The 19,604-nt window shown below is 44.8% G+C and overlaps 1 protein-coding gene across 1 annotated transcript in view; it reads left to right on the forward strand.

The window, feature by feature from the left end:
- The window catches only part of LOC129869523 (1-phosphatidylinositol 4,5-bisphosphate phosphodiesterase gamma-1-like), an 85,510-nt gene that overhangs the window by 52,005 nt on the left and 13,901 nt on the right, over positions 1-19,604 (forward strand). Inside the window, exons 18-24 of the mRNA XM_055943998.1 lie at positions 1,812-2,012; positions 2,417-2,536; positions 6,828-7,011; positions 8,631-8,708; positions 15,683-15,786; positions 15,986-16,085; positions 16,243-16,309. Coding sequence (XP_055799973.1) covers positions 1,812-2,012; positions 2,417-2,536; positions 6,828-7,011; positions 8,631-8,708; positions 15,683-15,786; positions 15,986-16,085; positions 16,243-16,309 — 854 coding nt within the window. The remainder of the gene's footprint in view (positions 1-1,811; positions 2,013-2,416; positions 2,537-6,827; positions 7,012-8,630; positions 8,709-15,682; positions 15,787-15,985; positions 16,086-16,242; positions 16,310-19,604) is intronic.

The raw sequence follows: 19,604 nt of genomic DNA on the forward strand, positions 1-19,604 counted from the left end.
TGGTCCTCTCTATGCTAGTCCAATCTATGTCTCTATGCTGGTCCTCTCTATGTCTCTATGCTGGTCCTCTCTATGTATCTATGCTGGTCCTCTCTATGTTGGTCTTCTCTATGTCTCTATGCTAGTCCAATCTATGTCTCTATGCTGGTCATCTCTATGTCTCTATGCTGGTCCTCTCTATGCTAGTCAAATCTATGTCTCTATGCTGGTCCTCTCTATCTCTCTATGTCTCTATGCTAGTCCAATCTATGTCTCTATGCTAGTCCTCTCTATGCTAGTCCAATCTATGTCTCTATGCTAGTCCAATCTATGTCTCTATGCTAGTCCTCTCTATGCTAGTCCAATCTATGTCTCTATGCTGGTCCTCTCTATGCTAGTCCAATCTATGTCTCTAAGCTAGTCCAATCTATGTATCTATGCTGGTCCTCTCTATGTCTCTATGCTGGTCATCTCTGTATTTCTATGTTGGTCCTCTCTATGCTGGTCCTCTCTGTGTTGGTCCTCTCTAGGTCTCTATGCTGGTCCTCTCTGTGCTGGTCCTCTCTATGTCTCTATGCTGGTCCTCTCTATGTCTCTATGCTGGTCCTCTCTATGCTAGTCCAATCTATGTCTCTATGCTAGTCCAATCTATGTCTCTATGCTGGTCCTCTCTATGTCTCTATGCTGGTCCTCTCTATGTCTCTATGCTGGTCATCTCTATGTCTCTATGCTGGTCCTCTCTATGCTATTCCAATCTATGTCTCTATGCTAGTCCAATCTATGTATCTATGCTGGTCCTCTCTATGTCTCTATGCTGGTCATCTCTATGTCTCTATGCTGGTCCTCTCTATGCTAGTCCAATCTATGTCTCTATGCTGGTCCTCTCTATGTCTCTATGCTGGTCCTCTCTATGTATCTATGCTGGTCCTCTCTATGTTGGTCTCCTCTATGTCTCTATGCTAGTCCAATCTATGTCTCTATGCTGGTCATCTCTATGTCTCCATGCTGGTCCTCTCTATGCTAGTCAAATCTATGTCTCTATGCTGGTCCTCGCTATCTCTCTATGTCTCTATGCTAGTCCAATCTATGTCTCTATGCTAGTCCTCTCTATGCTAGTCCAATCTATGTCTCTATGCTAGTCCAATCTATGTCTCTATGCTGGTCCTCTCTATGTCTCTATGCTGGTCCTCTCTATGCTAGTCCAATCTATGTCTCTATGCTGGTCCTCTCTATGTCTCTATGCTGGTCCTCTCTATATTTCTATGCTGGTCCTCTCTATGCTGGTACTCTCTGTGTTGGTCCTCTCTAGGTCTCTATGCTGGTCCTCTCTGTGCTGGTCCTCTCTATGTCTCTATGCTGGTCCTCTCTATGTCTCTATGCTGGTCCTCTCTATGCTCAAAACTTGAGACGTCTGTGGCATTGTTTTGTGTGACAAAATAGTATATTTTAGAGTGGCCTTTTATTGTCCCCAGCACAAGGTGCACCTGTGTAATGATCATGTTGTTTAATCAGCTTCTTGATATGCCACACCTGTCAGGTGGATGGATTATCTTGGTAAATGAGAAATGCTCACTAACAGGGATGTAAACAAATGTGTGCACACAAGTTGAGAGAAATAAGCTGTTTATGTGTATGGAACATTTCTGGGATATTTTATTTCAGCTGAATCATGGGACCAACACTTTACATGTTGTGTTTATATTTTTGTTCAGTATAGTACACTCAATACAGTAGGGAGTAGGGTGCCATTTGGAACCTTGTAGGTCCCCAGGATATGATGTTATGTGTGGGCCCTTCCATCTTGATTGACACCTGTGGACCCTCCGCTCCAGGCGATCTGGGCGTGTCCAGCACTGTAGGATCCACTCCCGCCAGGAGTCTGGCTCCACCCGCTACTACCTGACTGACAACTTGGTGTTTGACAGCCTGTATAGACTCATCTGCCACTACAGAGACACGCCCCTACGCTGCAACGAGTTTGAGATGAGGCTGGGCAGCCCTGTTCCACAGCCCAACGCACACGAGAGCAGAGAGTAAGAGGGGAGGGGGGTTGGGGTGTGTGCGTGTGTGTGTGGGAGAGAGCGAGAGAGATAAAGTTAATATGTTAGTAACACACATGTTGTGTTCCCCATGTTCACACACACACACACCAGTGGAGGCTGCTGAGGGGAGGACAGCTTATAGTAATGGCTGGAACAGTGAATGGAATGACATCAAACATATAGAAACCATGTGTTTGATGTTGTTGATATCTTTCCACCTATTCCGCTCCAGTCATTACCACGAGCCCGTCCTCCCCAATATAGGTGCCACCACCCTCCTGTGACACACACACGTCCTCATACACACACACGCATCCTCATACATAACACTTTCATACACACATACGTCCTCATACACACAGACACGTCAGTACTCTGTGTTATGTTGTGTTTAGGTGGTTCCACTCCAGTCTGTCTCGTGTCCAGGCTGAACACATGTTGATGAGGGTACCCAGAGACGGGGCCTACCTGCTCCGCAAACGCAGCGACATCAACTCCTACGCCATCTCCTTCAGGTAACACACACACACATAAACAAACACACACATAGAAAAACAAAGACTTTTCAATTATATTCAAATTAAATTAAATATGCTTTGTAGACAACAATGAAATGCTTACTTACTGGTCCTTTTCCAAAAATGCTAAAACAGACCAGTGAATAACAAATAAAAAAAAGAGATTAAAAATAACATGGCTAAATACAGGAAGTAGAAAATAACATGGCTATATACAGGCAGTACCAGTACCGAGTTGATGTGCAGGGGTACAAGGTATTTGAGGTAGATACAGTACCAGTCAAAAGTTTGGGCACACCTACTGGAATCATGTAGTAACCAAAAAAGTGTTCAACAAATCAAAATATATTTTATATTTGAGATTCTTCAAAGTAGCCACCCTTTGCCTTGATGACAGGTTTGCACACTCTTGGCATTCTCTCAACCAGCTTCACCTGAAATGCTTTTCCAACAGACTTGAAGGAGTTCCCACATATGTTGAGCACCTGTTGGCTCCTTTTCCTTCACTCTGCGGTCCAACTCATCCCAAACCATGTCAATGGGTCAATTGGTCAAATAGTCTTACACAGCCTGGAGGTGTGTTGGGTCATTGTCCTGTTGAAAAACAAATGATAGTCCCACTAAGCGCAAACCAGATGGGATGGCGTATCGCTGCATAATGCTGTGGTAGCCATCCTGGTTAAGTTTGCCTTGAATTCTAAATAAATCACAGACAGTGTCACCAGCAAAGCACCCCCACATCATCACATCTCCTCCTCCATGCTTCACGGTGGGAACCACACATGCGGAGATATTCGGTTCACCTACTCTGCGTCTCACAAAGACACGGCAGTTGGAACCAAAAATCTCAAATTTGGACTCATCAAACCAAAGGACAGATTTCCATTGGTCTAATGTCCATTGCTTCTGTTTCTTGGTCCAAGCAAGTCTCTTCTTCTCATTGGTGTCATTTAGTAGTGGTGTCTTTGCAGCAATTCGACCATGAAAGCCTGATTCATGCAGTCTCCTCTGAACAGTTGATGTATGTTACTTGAACTCTGTGAAGCATTTATTTGGGCTGCAATTTCTGAGGCTGGTAACTCTAATGAACGTATCCTCTGCAGCAGTGGTAACTCTGGGTCTTCCTTTCCTGTGGCGGTCCTCATGAGAGCCAGTCTCATCATAGTGCTTGATGGTTTTTGCGACTGCACTTGAAGAAAATGTAGAAGTTCTTGAATTTCTCCAAATTTACTGACCTTAATGTCTTAAAGTAATGATGGACTGTAATTTCTCTTTGCATATTTGAGCTGGTCTTGCCATAATATGAACTTGGTATTTTACCAAATAGGGCTGTCTTCTGTATACCACCCCTAACTTGTCACAACACAACTGATTGGCTCAAATGCATTAAGAAGGAATTTAACATATTTTCTTTTTTACACAAATTCACTTTTAACAGCTGTTAATTGAAATGCATTCCAGGTGACTACCTCATGAAGCTGGTTGAGAGAATGCAAAGCTGTCATCATGGCAAAGGGTGGCTACTTTGAAGAATCTCAAATATAAAATATATTTAGATTTGTTGAACACATTTTGTGTTATTTCAGATGTTTGATGTCTTCACTATTATTCTACAATGTAGAAAATAGTACAAATTAAGAGAAGCCCTTGAATCAGTAGGTGTGTCCAAACTTTTGACTGGTGCTGTATGTACTGTACATTTAGGTAGTGTATAGCAGCATCGTATGTGGTGATTGTGAATGTGTGTGTGCAGGGCATCGGTATGCATGTGTGTCCATGTTATCTGTGTGTGGGCGTATGTTGTGTGTGTGAATGGGTGTGTTGGGGTGAAAGTATGTGTGAGTGTGTGGGTAGAGTCCAGTGTGTGTGCAGAGTCAGTGCATGAGAGTGCAAAAAAGGGTGAATGCAGGTAGTCCGGGTAGCCATTTGATTAGACATTTACAGTTGAAGTCGGAAGTTTACATACACCTCAGGCAAATACATTTAAACTCAGTTTTTCACAATTCCTGACATTTAATCCTAGTAAAAATTCCCTGTCTTAGGTCAGTTAGGATCACCACTTTATTTTAAGAATGTGAAATGTCAGAATAATAGTAGAGAGAATTACTTATTTCAGCTTTTATTTCTTTCATCACATTCCCAGTGGGTCAGAAGTTTGCATACAATCAATTAGTATTTGGTAGCATTGCCTTTTAAATTGTTTAACTTGGGTCAAACATTTCAGGTAGCCCTTCATAAGCTTCCCACAATAAGTTGGGTGAATTTTGGCCCATTCCTCCTGACAGAGCTGGTGTAACTGAGTCAGGTTTGTAGGCCTCCTTGCTCACACACGCTTTTTCAGTTCTGTCCACAAATTGTCTATACGATTGAGGTCAGGGCTTTGTGATGGCCACTCCAATACCTTGACTTTGCTGTCCTTAGGCCATTTTGCCACAACTTTGGAAGTATGCTTAGGGTCATTGTCCATTTTGAAGAACCATTTGCAACCAAGCTTTAACTTCCTGACTGATGTCTTGAGATGTTCCTTCAATATATCCACATAATGTTCCTCCCTTATGATTCCATCTATTTTGTGAAGTGCACCAGTCCCTCCTGCAGCAAAGCACCTCCACAACATGATGCTGCCACCCCCGTGCTTCATGGTTGGGATGGTGTTCTTTGACTTTCAAGCCTTTTCCCTCCACACATAACGATGGTCATTATGGCCAAACAGTTCTATTTTTGTTTCATCAGACCAGTGGACATTTCTCCAAAAAGTACGATCTTTGTCCCCATGTGCAGTTGCAAACCGTAGTCTGGCTTTTTTATGGCAGTTTTGGAGCAGTGGCTTCTTACTTGCTGAGCGGCCTTTCAGGTTATGTCGATATTTTTTACATTTTATTTAGTTATCCGTTATTTTACCAGGTAAGTTGACTGAGAACACATTCTCATTTACAGCAACGACCTGGGGAATAGTTACAGGGGAGAGGCTATAGGACTCGTTTTACTGTGGATATATATACTTTTGTACCTGTTTCCTCCATCATCCTCACAAGGTCCTTTGCTGTTGTTCTGGGATTGATTTGCACTTTTCGCACCAAAGTACGTTCATCTCTAGGAGACAGAACGCGTCTCCTTCCTGAGCGGTATGACGGCTGCGTGGTCCCATGGTGTTTATACTTGCGTACAAGTCATCCCAAGGATGAACCAGACTTGTGGAGGTGTCTAATTATTTTCTGAGGTCTTGGCTGATTTCTTTTGATTTTCTTTTCATGTCAAACAAAGAGGCACTAAGTTTGAAGGTAGGCCTTGAAATACATCCACAGGTACACCTCCAATTCACTCAAATTATGTCAATTAGGCTATCAGAAGCTTCTAAAGCCATGACATAATTTTCTGGAATTTTCCAAGCTGTTTAAAGGCACGACTTAGTGTATGTAAACTTCTGACCCACTGGAATTGTGATACAGTGAATTATAAGTGAAATAATCTGTCTGTAAACAATTGTTGGAAAAATTACTTGTGTCATGCACAAAGTAGATGTCCTAACCGACTTGCCAAAACTATAGTTTGTTAACAAGAAATTTGTGGAGTGGTTGAAAAATGAGTTTTAATGTTTCCAACCTAAGTGTATGTAAACTTCCGACTTCAACTGTAGCAGTATTCTTTAGCAGTCTCATGGCTTGGGGGTTGAAGCTGTTCAGTGTCCTGTTGAATCCAGACTTGGTTCACTGGTACAGCATGCCATGCGGTAGCAGAGAGAAAAGTTTGTGGCTTGGGTGGCTGAAGTAATTGACAATTGTTTGGGACTTCCTCTGACACTGCCTGGTATAGAGGTCCTGGATGGCAGGGAGCTCGGTCCCAGTGATGTACTGGGCCAGACGCACTTCCATTTGTGGTGCTTTGCGGTCGAATGCCAGCAGTTGCCATACCAAGCGGTGATGCAGCCAGTCAAGATGCTCTCAACGGTGTAGCTGTAGAACGTTTTGAGGATCTGAGGGCCAATGCCAAACCTTTTATTTTACACTACACTATACATCTCTGACCTTCCACCCCATCTCTCTCTCCCTCTCCCTGTCCACTCTCCCCTCTCTCTCTCTCTCCCCCTCGCTTTCCCCCTTCTCTCTCTGTCAACTCCCCTCTCTCACTTTCTCTCTGTCAACTCCCCTCTCCCCTCCGTCTCCTCACTCTCTCTCTATTGCACCCCCTCTGTCCCTATCCTTCTCCCCTCCCCCTTTCTCTCCCTCTCCCTGTCCACTCTCCCCTCTCTCCCTGTCTCCCCCTCCCTTTCCCCCTTCTCTCCCAGTAGGGCGGAGGGTAAGATCAAACACTGTCGTATCCAGCAGGAGGGCCGTATGTTCATGTTGGGTAGCTCAGCAGAGTTCGAGAGTCTGGTTGACTTGGTCAGCTACTATGAGAAACACCCCTTGTACCGCAAAATGAGGCTGCGCTACCCCATCAACGAAGACACACTGGACCGCATGGGCACCACGGTAACACACACACACACACAGCTTGAATGTGTGTATTTTCAGATCTGATCTATTATACACTGCTCAAAAAAATAAAGGGAACACTAAAATAACACATCCTAGATCTGAATGAATGAAATATTCTTATTAAATACTTTTTTCTTTACATAGTTGAATGTGCTGACAACAAAATCACACAAAAATTATCAATGGAAATCAAATTTATCAACCCATGGATGTCTGGATTTGGAGTCACACTCAAAATTAAAGTGGAAAACCACACTACAGGCTGATCCAACTTTTATGTAATGTCCTTAAAACAAGTCAAAATGAGGCTCAGTAGTGTGTGTGGCCTCCACGTGCCTGTATGACCTCCCTACAACGCCTGGGCATGCTCCTGATGAGGTGGCGGATGGTCTCCTGAGGGATCTCCTCCCAGACCTGGACTAAAGCATGATGTCCCAGATGTGCTCAATTGGATTCAGGTATGGGGAACGGGCGGGCCAGTCCATAGCATCAATGCCTTCCTCTTGCAGGAACTGCTGACACACTCCAGCCACATGAGGTCTAGCATTGTCTTGCATTAGGAGGAACCCAGGGCCAACCGCACCAGCATATGGTCTCACAAGGGGTCTGAGGATCTCATCTCGGTACCTAATGGCAGTCAGGCTACCTCTGGCGAGGCATGGAGGGCTGTGCGGCCCCCCAAAGAAATGCCACCCCACACCATGACTGACTCACCGCCAAACCGGTCATGCTGGAGGATGTTGCAGGCAGCAGAACGTTCTCCACGGCATCTCCAGACTCTGTCACGTCTGTCACATGTGCTCAGTGTGAACCTGCTTTCATCTGTGAAGAGCACAGGGCGCCAGTGGCGAATTTGCCAATCTTGGTGTTCTCTGGAAAATGCCAAACGTCCTGCACGGTGTTGGGCTGTAAGCACAACCCCCACCTGTGGATGTCGGGCCCTCATACCACCCTCATGGAGTCTGTTTCTGACCATTTGAGCAGACACATGCACATTTGTGGCCTGCTGGAGGTCATTTTGCAGGGCTCTGGCAGTGCTCCTCCTGCTCCTCCTTGCACAAAGGTGGAGGTAGTGGTCCTGCTGCTGGGTTGTTGCCCTCCTACGGCCTCCTCCACGTCTCCTGATGTACTGGCCTGTCTCCTGGTAGCGCCTCCATGCTCTGGACACTACGCTGACAGACACAGCAAACCTTCTTGCCACAGCTCGCATTGATGTGCCATCCTGGATGAGCTGCACTACCTGAGCCACTTGTGTGGGTTGTAGACTCCGTCTCATGCTACCACTATAGTGAAAGCACCGCCAGCATTCAAAAGTGACCAAAACATCAGCCAGGAAGCATAGGAACTGAGAAGTGGTCTGTGGTCACCACCTGCAGAACCACTCCTTTATTGGGGGTGTCTTGCTAATTGCCTATAATTTCCACCTGTTGTCTATTCCATTTGCACAACAGCATGTGAAATTTATTGTCAATCAGTGTTGCTTCCTAAGTGGACAGTTTGATTTCACAGAAGTGTGATTGACTTGGAGTTACATTGTGTTGTTTAAGTGTTCCCTTTATTCTTTTGAGCAGTGTATTATTACGTATCCCTTCTGTATATCTCTCTCTATTCAGGAGCTAGACTATGGAGCGTTGTATGAAGTCAGGACCCCACATTTCTACGTCGAGGCCAACAAGATGCCCACGGCTCGGGTAAGTGAAATATTATATTCTCTGTGTGTGTGTGTGTGTGTGTGTGAGTAAACTGACATTCGTAGGTTTGGGCATGCCTGTGTCTGGTGTGTGCCAATGACATATTTTATAATTTGGGCAGTAGCGGAAAGGTTGTGGTCATTGATATTGAAGTTGTGGTCATTAATGTTTGACTTGTGGTCTTCAGCAGTTGGTTATGTTGTGGTACTGTAAAGGTCTTCACGGGTCCAAACAGGATCCCAATATGCTTAAATATTTTATTTTAATTTAAAGAACCGTTCCGAACAGACCCGAGGACAACTAAACCCGTTCTGTATAGACCTCGACCATTCAGATCTTACATCAGCTGATGTCACAATGTGCTGTACAGAAACCCAGCCTAAAACCCCAAACAGCAAGCAATGCAGGTGTAGAAGCACGGTGGCTAGGAAAAACTTCCTAGAAAGGCCAGAACCTAAGAAGAAACTTAGAGAGGAACCAGGCTATGAGGGGTGGCCAGTCCGATCCGATCCAAGTGATGCAAGCAGCAGAAAAGTCATTTTTTAAGCTACTTTATTAACCAGAGCTGAAAAAACGTGAGAGGAGGGAGAGAGGTGTCGCTCTAGCATGTGGGAGAAGGGCCGTACTGTGAGCGAGTGACATGGGGAGCAGGGAGGAAGAGAGATGAGAGACAGCAACCAACCAACAAGCCAACTCACACTGTAGTAGACTAATAGCTGCCATAGCTAGGTTATTTATCATCAAATATTATGACGTAGTACCTGTCTTGATTGCATTAAACCTGGAGAAGTTAGTTAAGCTAGCTAACATTAGCTAGCTAGGCTAATTGAGGCTGCAGTGCATGCACTTTTTCTTCCTAAAAATCAATCAATCAAATTTATTTATAAAGCCCTTCTTACATCAGCTGATGTCACAATGTGCTGTACAGAAACCCAAACTAAAACCCCAAACAGCAAGCAATGCAGGTGTAGAAGCACGGTGGCTAGGAAAAACTTCCTAGAAAGGCCAGAACCTAAGAAGAAACTTAGAGAGGAACCAGGCTATGAGGGGTGGCCAGTCCTCTTCTGGCTGTGCCGGGTGGAGAATATAACAGAACATGGCCAAGATGTTCAAATGTTCATAGATGACCAGCAGGGTCAAATAATAATAATCACAGTGGTTGTAGAGGGTGCAACAGGTCAGCACCTCAGGAGTAAATGTCAGTTGGCTTTTCATAGCCGATCATTCAGAGTATCTCTACCGCTCTTGCTGTCTCTAGAGAGTTTAAGACAGCAGATCTGGGACAAGGTAGCACATCCGGTGAACAGGTTAGTGTTCCATAGCCGCAGGCAGAACAGTTGAAACTGGAGCAGCAGCACGACCAGGTGGACTGGGGACAGCAAGGAGTCATCAGGTCAGGTAGTCCTGAGGCATGGTCCTAGGGCTCAGGTCCCCCGAGAGAAAGAAAGAAAGAGAAAAAGAGAGACAATTAGAGAGAGCATACTTACTGTACATTCACACAGAACACCGGATAAAACAGGAGAAATAGTCCAGATATAACAGACTGATCCTAGACTATTGCAGCATAAATATTGTAGGCTGAGACAGGAGGGACCGGGAGACACTGTGGCCCCATCTGACAATACTCCCGGACAGGGCCAAACAGGAAGGATATAACCCCACCCATTTTGCTAAAGCACAGCCCCTATACCACTAGAGGGATATCTTCAACCACCAACTTACTATCCTGAGACAAGGCCGAGTATAGCCCACAAAGATCTCCCCCACGGCACGAACCCAAGGGGGGGCGCCAACCCGGACAGGAAGATCACGTCAGTAACTCAACCCACTCAAGTGAAGCACCCCTCCTAAGGACGGCATGGAAGAGCACCAGTAAGCCAGTGACTCAGCCCCTGTAATAGGGTTTGAGGCAGAGAATCCCAGTGGAGAGAGGGGAACCGGCCAGACAGAGACAGCAAGGGCGTCTCGTTACTCCAGTGCCTTTCCGTTCACTTTCACACTCCTGGGCCAGACTACACTCAATCATAGGACCTACTGAAGAGATGAGTCTTCAATAAAGACTTAAATCGAGACCGAGTCTGCGTCTTCCACATGGATAGGCAGACCATTTCATAAAAATGGAGCTCTATAGGAGAAAGCCCTGCCTCCAGCTGTTTGCTGAAAAATTCTATCGACAATAAGGAGGCCTGCGTCTTGTGACCGTAGCGTACGTGTAGGTATGTACGGCAGGACCAAATCTGAAAGACAGGTAGGAGCAAGCCCATGTAATGCTTTGTAGGTTAGCATTATACCTTGAAATCAGCCCTAGCCTTAACAGGAAGCCAGTGTAGAGAGGCTAGCACTGGGGTAATATGATCAAATGTTTTGGTTCTAGTCAAGATTCTAGCAGCCTTGTTTAGCAGTAACTGAAGTTTATTTAGTGCTTTATCCGATTAGCCGGAAATTTGAGCATTGCAGTAGTCTATCCTAGAAGTGATGAAAGCATGGATCCATTTTTCTGCATCATTTTTGTATAGAAAGTTTCAGATTTTTGCAATGTTACGTAGATGGAAAAAATCTGTCCTTGAAACAGTCTTGATATGTTCGTCAAAAGAGAGATCAGGGTCCAGAGTAACGCAGAGGTCCTTCACAAATGTATTTGAGACGACTGTACAACCATCAAGATTAATTGTCAGATTCAACAGAAGATCTCTTTCTTTCTTGGAACCTAGAACTAGCATCTCTGTTTTGTCCGAGTTTAATAGTAAAACATTTGCCGCCATCCACTTCCTTATGTCTGAAACACAGGCTTCCAGGGAGGGCAATTTTGGGGCTTCGCCATGTTTCATCAAAATATACAGCTGTGTGTTGTCCGCATAGCAGTGAAAGTTAACATGTTATGTTTCCGAATGAAATCACCAGAGGGACAATATATAGTGAAAACAGGGAGGGAACACCGAAATTTATCAGAGGACAGAGGACAAATTGTCCACAGAAACAAACTGATATTTTTTCGTCAGATAAGATCTGAACCAGGCTAGAACTTGTCCGTGTAGACCAATTTGGGTTTCCAAATGAAGCATTTCGTATATATTGTTTGTCTTCAGGAAGGCAGTGAGTTTCTGCGCAACAGCTTTTTAAACATTTCTTGGGAGGAATGGGAGATTCGATATAGGCCGATAGTTGTTTTATATTTTCTGGGTCAAGGTTTGGCTTTTTCAAGAGATGCTTTATTACTGCCACTTTTAGTGAGTTTGGTACACATCCGGTGGATAGAGAGCCGTTTATTATGTTCAACATAGGAGGGCCAAGCACAGGAAGCAGCTCTTTCAGTAGTTTAGTTGGAATAGGGTCCAGTATGCAGCTTGAAGTTTTATAGTCTTAAAAATGAGTCTCCCTTGATCCTAGGTCCTGGCAGTGTTGTGCAGACTCAGGACAACTGAGCTTTGGAGGAATACACCGATTTAAAAATGAGTCCATCATTTGCTTTCTAATGATCATGATCTTTTCGTCAAAGAAGTTCATGAATTTATCACTGCTGAAGTGAAAGCCATCCTCTCTTGGGGAATGCTGCTTTTTAGTTAGCTTTGCGACAGTATCAAAAATAACTTTTGGATTGTTCTTATTTTCCTCAATTAAGTTGAAAAATAGGATGATCGAGCAGCAGTGAGGGCTCTTCGATACTGCACGGTACTGTCTTTCCAAGCTAGTCGGAAGACTTCCAGTTTGGTGTAGCTCCATTTCCGTTCCAATTTTCTGGAAGCTTGCTTCAGAGCTCGGGTATTTTCTGTATACCAGGGAGCTAGTTTCTTTTTTTCATTTTTTTTTCACCTTTACTTAACCAGGTAGGCCAGTTGAGAACAAGTTCTCATTTACAACTGCGACCTGGCCAAGATAAAGCAAAGCAGTGCGACACAAACACAGAGTTACACATGGGATAAACAAATGTACAGTCAATAACACAATAGAAAAATCTATATACAGTGTGTGCAAATGTAGTAAGATTAGGGAGGTAATAAATAGGCCATAGTGGCGAAATAATTACAATTTAGCAATTAAATACTGGAGTGATAGATGTGCAGAAGATGAATGTGCAAGTAGAGATACTGGGGTGCAAAGGAGCTAAAAATAACAATATGACAAATGTTTTTTGTTTTTAGTGGTGCGACTGCATCTAGGGTATTACACAAGGTTAAATTGAGTTCCTCCGTTAGGTGGTTAACTGATTTTTGTACTCTGACGTCCTTGGGTAGGTGGAGGGAGTCTGGAAGGGCATCTAGGAATCTCTGGGTTGTCCGAGAATTTCTAGTACGACTTTTGATGGTCCTTGGTTGGGGTCGGAGCAGATTATTTGTTGCGATTGCAAACGTAATGAAAGGGTGTTCCGACTATCCAGGATTATGAGGGAAAACATTAAGATCCACAAAATGTATTCCACGGGACAAAACTAGGTCCAGAGTATGACTGTGGCAGTGAGTAGGTGGACAAAACCCACTGAGTCGATGATGGCTCCAAAGCCTTTTGGAGTGGGTTTATGGGCTTTTCCATGTGAATATTAAAGTCTCCAAAAATATTATCTGCCATGACTACAAGGTCCGATAGGAATTCAGGGAACTCAGTGAGGAACGCAGAATACGGCCCAGGAGGCCTGTAAACAGTAGCTATAAAAAGTAGGCTGCATAGATTTCATGACTAGAAGCTCAAAAGACGAAAACGCAGCTGTTTTTTGTTGTAAATTGAAATTCGCTATCATAAATGTTAGCAACATCTCCGCCTTTGCAGGATGCGCGGGGGATACGGTCACTAGTGTAACCAGGAGGCGATGCCTCATTTAACACAGAAAATTCATCAGGCTTAAGCCATGTTTCAGTCAGGCCAAACACATCAAGATTATGATCAGTGATTAGTTCATTGCGTATAACTGCCATTAAGTATCCCTATTTTGAGATGTGAGGTATCACGATCTCTTTCAATAATGACAGGAATGGAGGAGGTCTTTTTTCCAGTGAGATTGCTAAGGTTAACACCGCCATGTTTAGTTTTGCCCAACCTAGATCGAGGCACAGACACGGTCTCAATGGGGATAGCTGAGCTGACTACACTGACTGTGCTAGTGGCAGACTCCACTAAGCTGGCAGGCCTGCACCCTATATCATTGTGGAGCTAGGGGAGTTAGAGCCCTGTCTATGTTCGTAGATAAGATTAGAGCACCTCTCCAGCTAGGATGGAGTCCGTCACTCCTCAGCAGGCCAGGCTTGGTCCTGTTTGTGGGTGAGTCCCAGAAAGAGGGCCAATTATCTACAAATTCTATCTTTTGGGAGGGGCAGAAAACAGTTTTCAACCAGCGATTGAGTTGTGAGACTCTGCTGTAGAGCTCATCACTCCCCCTAACTGGGAAGGCGCCAGAGACAATTACTCAATGCCGACACATCTTTCTAACTGATTTACACGCTGAGGCTATGTTGCGCTTGGTGACCTCTGATTGTTTCATCCTAACATCGTTGGCGCTGACGTGGATAACAATATCCCTATACTCGCCAGTTTTAGCCTCAGCCAGCACCATCTTCAGATTAGCCTTAACATCGGTAGCCCTGCCCCCTCGTGAACACTGTGGATGATTCGTTTTAAGTCTAATACTGCGGGTAATGGAGTCGCCAATGACTAGGGTTTTCAATTTGTCAGAGCTAATGGTGGGAGGCTTCGGCGTCTCAGACCCTGTAACGGGAGGATTAGAGACCAGAGAAGGCTCGGCCTCTGACTTCGACCCGTTGCTTAATGGGGAGAACCGGTTGAAAGATTCTGTCGGCTGAATGAGGTTGAGCATTGAGCATGGTTGAGCATTCCTACAGCATTTCCTTCCAGAAGCCATGAGAAAGTTGTCCGGCTGCGGGGACTGTGCGAGGGGATTTATACTACTATCTGTACTTACTGGTGGCACAGACACTGTTTCATCCTTTCATACACTGAAATTACCCTTGCCTAACGATTGCGTCTGAAGCTGGGCTTGCAGCACAGGTATCCTCGCCGTAAAGCGATTGTTCTCCTGTATATTGTGAGTACAGTGACTACAATTAGAAATCATAATGTTAATGTTATTACTTAGCTTCGGCTGGTGGAGGTCCTGACGAACCATGTCCGGGGTGAAAAAGTTGAGCGAGGCAAAATATAAAAATATATAACGGTAATTAAAAAGTAAAAACCGTAAAGTTGGCAGATAGCAAAGTAAGGTTAGCAACAAACCGCACAGCAGCACATAAACAAGTCTACAAGTTGTGACCAATAACTCCATTCAGAATATTAAGTTGCAGCCTAGCTGTTGGCTCTTGGTCGTTGTAGCCTATCCTTCTCCTTTAACTTTTAATTCCATCATTTTAATTCCACCTTCCATTGATTAGACATCTCCTAACTTTTGCGACACAGAGGCTCTATCCCTGTAACCTACTGCCGCTTTGATGACTTTTGATTGGCCATCAACAACAACAAGCTACACACGCCACTCTTGTGAAAAGCAAAAGCAGCAGCATAAATATGTCCGAGACCCGTGACAATCATATCAGATCCGACCCAGAACCGTGACATTATTTAGAATTCTGGATCAGGACCCACTCGGGTCCTGGATCGTGTCTCGGGTATTCGTGTACAGGTGGATCCATGAAGACCTCTAGTGTACGGTCAAGGCCCTATATGATTTAGTGTTTGTGTTGTGGTCTTGTGTTGCAGTGTACGGTCAAGGCCCTGTATGATTTAGTGTTTGTGTTGTGGTCTTGTGTTGCAGTGTACGGTCAAGGCCCTGTATGATTTAGTGTTTGCGTTGTGGTCTTGTGTTGCAGTGTACGGTCAAGGCCCTGTATGATTTAGTGTTTGTGTTGTGGTCTTGTGTTGCAGTGTACGGTCAAGGCCCTGTATGATTTAGTGTTTGCATTGTGGTCTTGTGTTGCAGTGTACGGTCAAGGCCCTGTATGATTTAGTGTTTGCATTGTGGTCTTGTGTTGCAGTGTACGGTCAAGGCCCTGTATGACTACAGAGCCCAGAGGGACGACGAGCTGTGTTTCCCCAAACAGGCCCTCATCCTCAGCGTGGACAAGCAGGAAGGAGGCTGGTGAGTGGAACAGGGTTTTCATATCTCCATGGCACGTAATGATTACTCAATGTCATTGATTGGCTAAAGAGTGCACAGTGGTCACCCCGGTTACGTTTCTGCATGGATGAAAACCAATGTGGGTTGATGAATGGAGTTGATAATATAATATTTCTCTGAGTTGTCTTTAAATCGTGGATTTCCCTCCACCGGCCCCTAGGTGGCGAGGTGATTACGGAGGGAAGAAGCAGCTGTGGTTTCCTGCCAACTACGTAGACGAAGTCCCCAACTCACCCGCCCGCGAGACAGGAGACGAGGCAGTACGTTATAGTATAGGCAAACATAGGCCATACATAGACTGTTCATGCATTCATGATACACACACACACCTTCTACAGCAGTTAGAGGGGAATGAAGCTAACTTCATGTCCTGACTTCCTGCTTCCTGTGTCTTTGACTTCCTGTTTCTTGGTCCAGTCTACAGAGAGCAGTCCACTAGGAACATTTCTCAAGGGCTTCATTGATGTGCCCACCTGCCACGTAGGTGAGTCTGTGTGTAACTGATGTGCCAACCTGCCACGTAGGTCAGTCTGTGTGTAACTGATGTGCCAACCTGCTAGGTCAGTCTGTGTGTAACTGATGTGCCAACCTGCCACGTAGGTCAGTCTGTGTGTAACTGATGTGCCAGCCTGCCACGTAGGTCAGTCTGTGTGTAACTGATGTGCCAACCTACCACGTAGGTCAGTCTGTGTGTAACTGATGTGCCAACCTGCCACGTAGGTCAGTCTGTGTGTAACTGATGTGCCAACCTACCACGTAGGTCAGTCTGTGTGTAACTGATGTGCCAACCTGCCACGTAGGTCAGTCTGTGTGTAACTGATGTGCCAACCTACCACGTAGGTCAGTCTGTGTGTAACTGATGTGCCAACCTGCCACGTAGGTCAGTCTGTGTGTAACTGATGTGCCAACCTACCACGTAGGTCAGTCTGTGTGTAACTGATGTGCCAACCTGCCACGTAGGTCAGTCTGTGTGTAACTGATGTGCCAACCTGCCACGTAGGTCAGTCTGTGTGTAACTGATGTGCCAACCTGCCACGTAGGTCAGTCTGTGTGTAACTGATGTGCCAACCTGCCACGTAGGTCAGTCTGTGTGTAACTGATGTGCCAACCTGCCACGTAGGTCAGTCTGTGTGTAACTGATGTGCCAACCTGCCACGTAGGTCAGTCTGTGTGTAACTGATGTGCCAACCTGCCACGTAGGTCAGTCTGTGTGTAACTGATGTGCCAACCTGCCACGTAGGTCAGTCTGTGTGTAACTGATGTGCCAACCTGCCACGTTGGTCAGTCTGTGTGTAACTGATGTGCCAACCTGCCACGTAGGACAGTCTGTGTGTAACTGATGTGCCAACCTGCCACATAGGTCAGTCTGTGTGTAACTGATGTGCCAACCTACCACGTAGGTCAGTCTGTGTGTAACTGATGTGCCAACCTGCCACGTAGGTCAGTCTGTGTGTAACTGATGTGCCAACCTGCCACGTAGGTCAGTCTGCGTGTAACTGATGTGCCAACCTGCCACGTAGGTCAGTCTGTGTGTAACTGATGTGCCAACCCGCCACGTAGGTCAGTCTGTGTGTAACTGATGTGCCAACCTGCCACGTAGGTCAGTCTGTGTGTAACTGATGTGCCAACCTGCCACGTAGGTCAGTCTGTGTGTAACTGATGTGCCAACCTGCCACGTAGGTCAGTCTGTATGTAACTGATGTGCCAACTCGCCACGTAGGTCAGTCTGTGTGTAACTGATGAGCCAACCTGCCACGTAGGTCAGTCTGTGTGTAACTGATGTGCCAACCTGCCACGTAGGTCAGTCTGTGTGTAACTGATGTGCCAACCTGCCACGTAGGTCAGTCTGTGTGTAACTGATGTGCCAACCTGCCACGTAGGTCAGTCTGTATGTAACTGATGTGCCAACTCGCCACGTAGGCCAGTCTGTGTGTAACTGATGAGCCAACCTGCCACGTAGGTGCGGCCCAGTGAGTGGTAGCGGTCTGTATGTTTAACCCCCTATTGGGTAGTTTTACAGAGATAAGCAGTGGTGGAAAAAGTACTAAATTGTCATACTTGAGTAAAAGTAAAGATACCTTAATAGAAAATGACTGAAGTAAAAGTGAAAGTCGCCAAGTGAAATATTACTTGAGTAAAAGTCTAAAAGTATTTGGTTTTAAATATACGTAAGTTTCAAAAGTAAATGTAATTGCTAAAATGTACTTAATTATCAAAAGTAAAAGTTTAAACCATTTCAAATGACTTATATTAAGAAAACCAGACGGCACAATTTAATTTTTTTTTAAAAATTGACAGATAGCCAGGGACACACTCCAACACTCAGACATAATTTACAGACGAAGCATTTGTGTTTAGTGAGTCCGCCAGATCAGAGGCAGTAGGGATATAGGATGACCAGGGATGTTCTCTTGATTTTCCTGTCAAAATGTAACAAAAACGTTTGGGTGTTAGGGAAAATGTATGGAGTACAAAGTACATTATTTTCTTTAGGAATGTAGTGAAATTAAAGTAAAAGTTTAGACACACCTACTCATTCAAGGGTTTTTCTTTATTTTTTACTATTTTCTACATTGTAGAATAATAGTGAAGACATCAAAACTATGAAATAATACACATGGAGTCATGTAGTAACCAAAAAGTGTTAAACAAATCAAAATATATTTTAGATTTTAGATTCTTCAAAGTAGCCACCTTTTGCCTTGATGACAGCTTTGCACACTTTTGGCATTCTCTCAAGCAACTTCATGAGGAATGCTTTTCCAACAGTCTTGGAGGAGTTCCCACATATGCTGAGCACTTATAGGCTGCTTTTCCTTTACTCTGTGGTTCAACTCATCCCAAACCATCTCAATTGGGTTGTGGTCGGGTGATTGTGGAGGCCAGGTCATCTGATGTAGCATTCCATCACTCTCCTTATTGGTCAAATAGCCTTTACACAGCCTGAAAGTGTGTTTTGGGTCGTTTTGGGTCCTGTGGAAAAACAAACGATAGTCCCACTGAGCGCAAACCAGATGGGATGGCGTATCGCTGCAGAATACTGTGGTAGCCATGCTGGTTAATTGTGTCTTGAATTCTAAATAAATCACAGACAGTGTCACCAGCAAAGCACCCCCACAACATCATACCTCCTCCTCCATGCTTCACGGTGGGAACCACACATGCGGAGATAATCCGTTCACCTTCTCTGCTTCTCACAAAGACACGGCGGATGGAGCCAAAATTTCACATTTGGACTCATCAGACCAAAGGACAGATTTCCACCAGTCTAATGTCCATTTCTCGTGTTTCTTGTCCCAAGCAAGTCTCTTCTTATTGGTGTCTTTTAGTAGTGGTTTCTTTGCAGAAATTTGACCATGAAGGCCTGATTCACGCAGTCTCCTCTGAACAGTTGATGTTGAGATCTGTCTGTTATTTGAAAATTGTGAAACATATATTTGGGCTGCAATCTGAGGTGCTGTTAACTCTAATGAACTTAACCTCTGCAGCAGAGGTAACTCTGGGTCTTCCTTTCCTGTGGTGGTCCTCATGAGAGGCAGTTTCTTCATAGCACTTGATGGGTTTTGCGACTGCACTTGAAGAAACATTAAAAGTTCTTGGCATTTTCCAAATTGACTGACCTTCATGTCTTAAAATCATGATGGACTGTCATTTCTCTTTGCTTATTTGAGCTGTTCTTGCCATAATATGGACTTGATCTTTTACCAAATAGGGCTGTCTTCTGTATACCACCCCTACCTTGTCACAACACAACTGATTGGCTCAAATGCATGAAGAGG

Source organism: Salvelinus fontinalis, chromosome 14 (genome assembly GCF_029448725.1).
Source record: "Salvelinus fontinalis isolate EN_2023a chromosome 14, ASM2944872v1, whole genome shotgun sequence".
NCBI lineage: Eukaryota > Metazoa > Chordata > Actinopteri > Salmoniformes > Salmonidae > Salvelinus > Salvelinus fontinalis.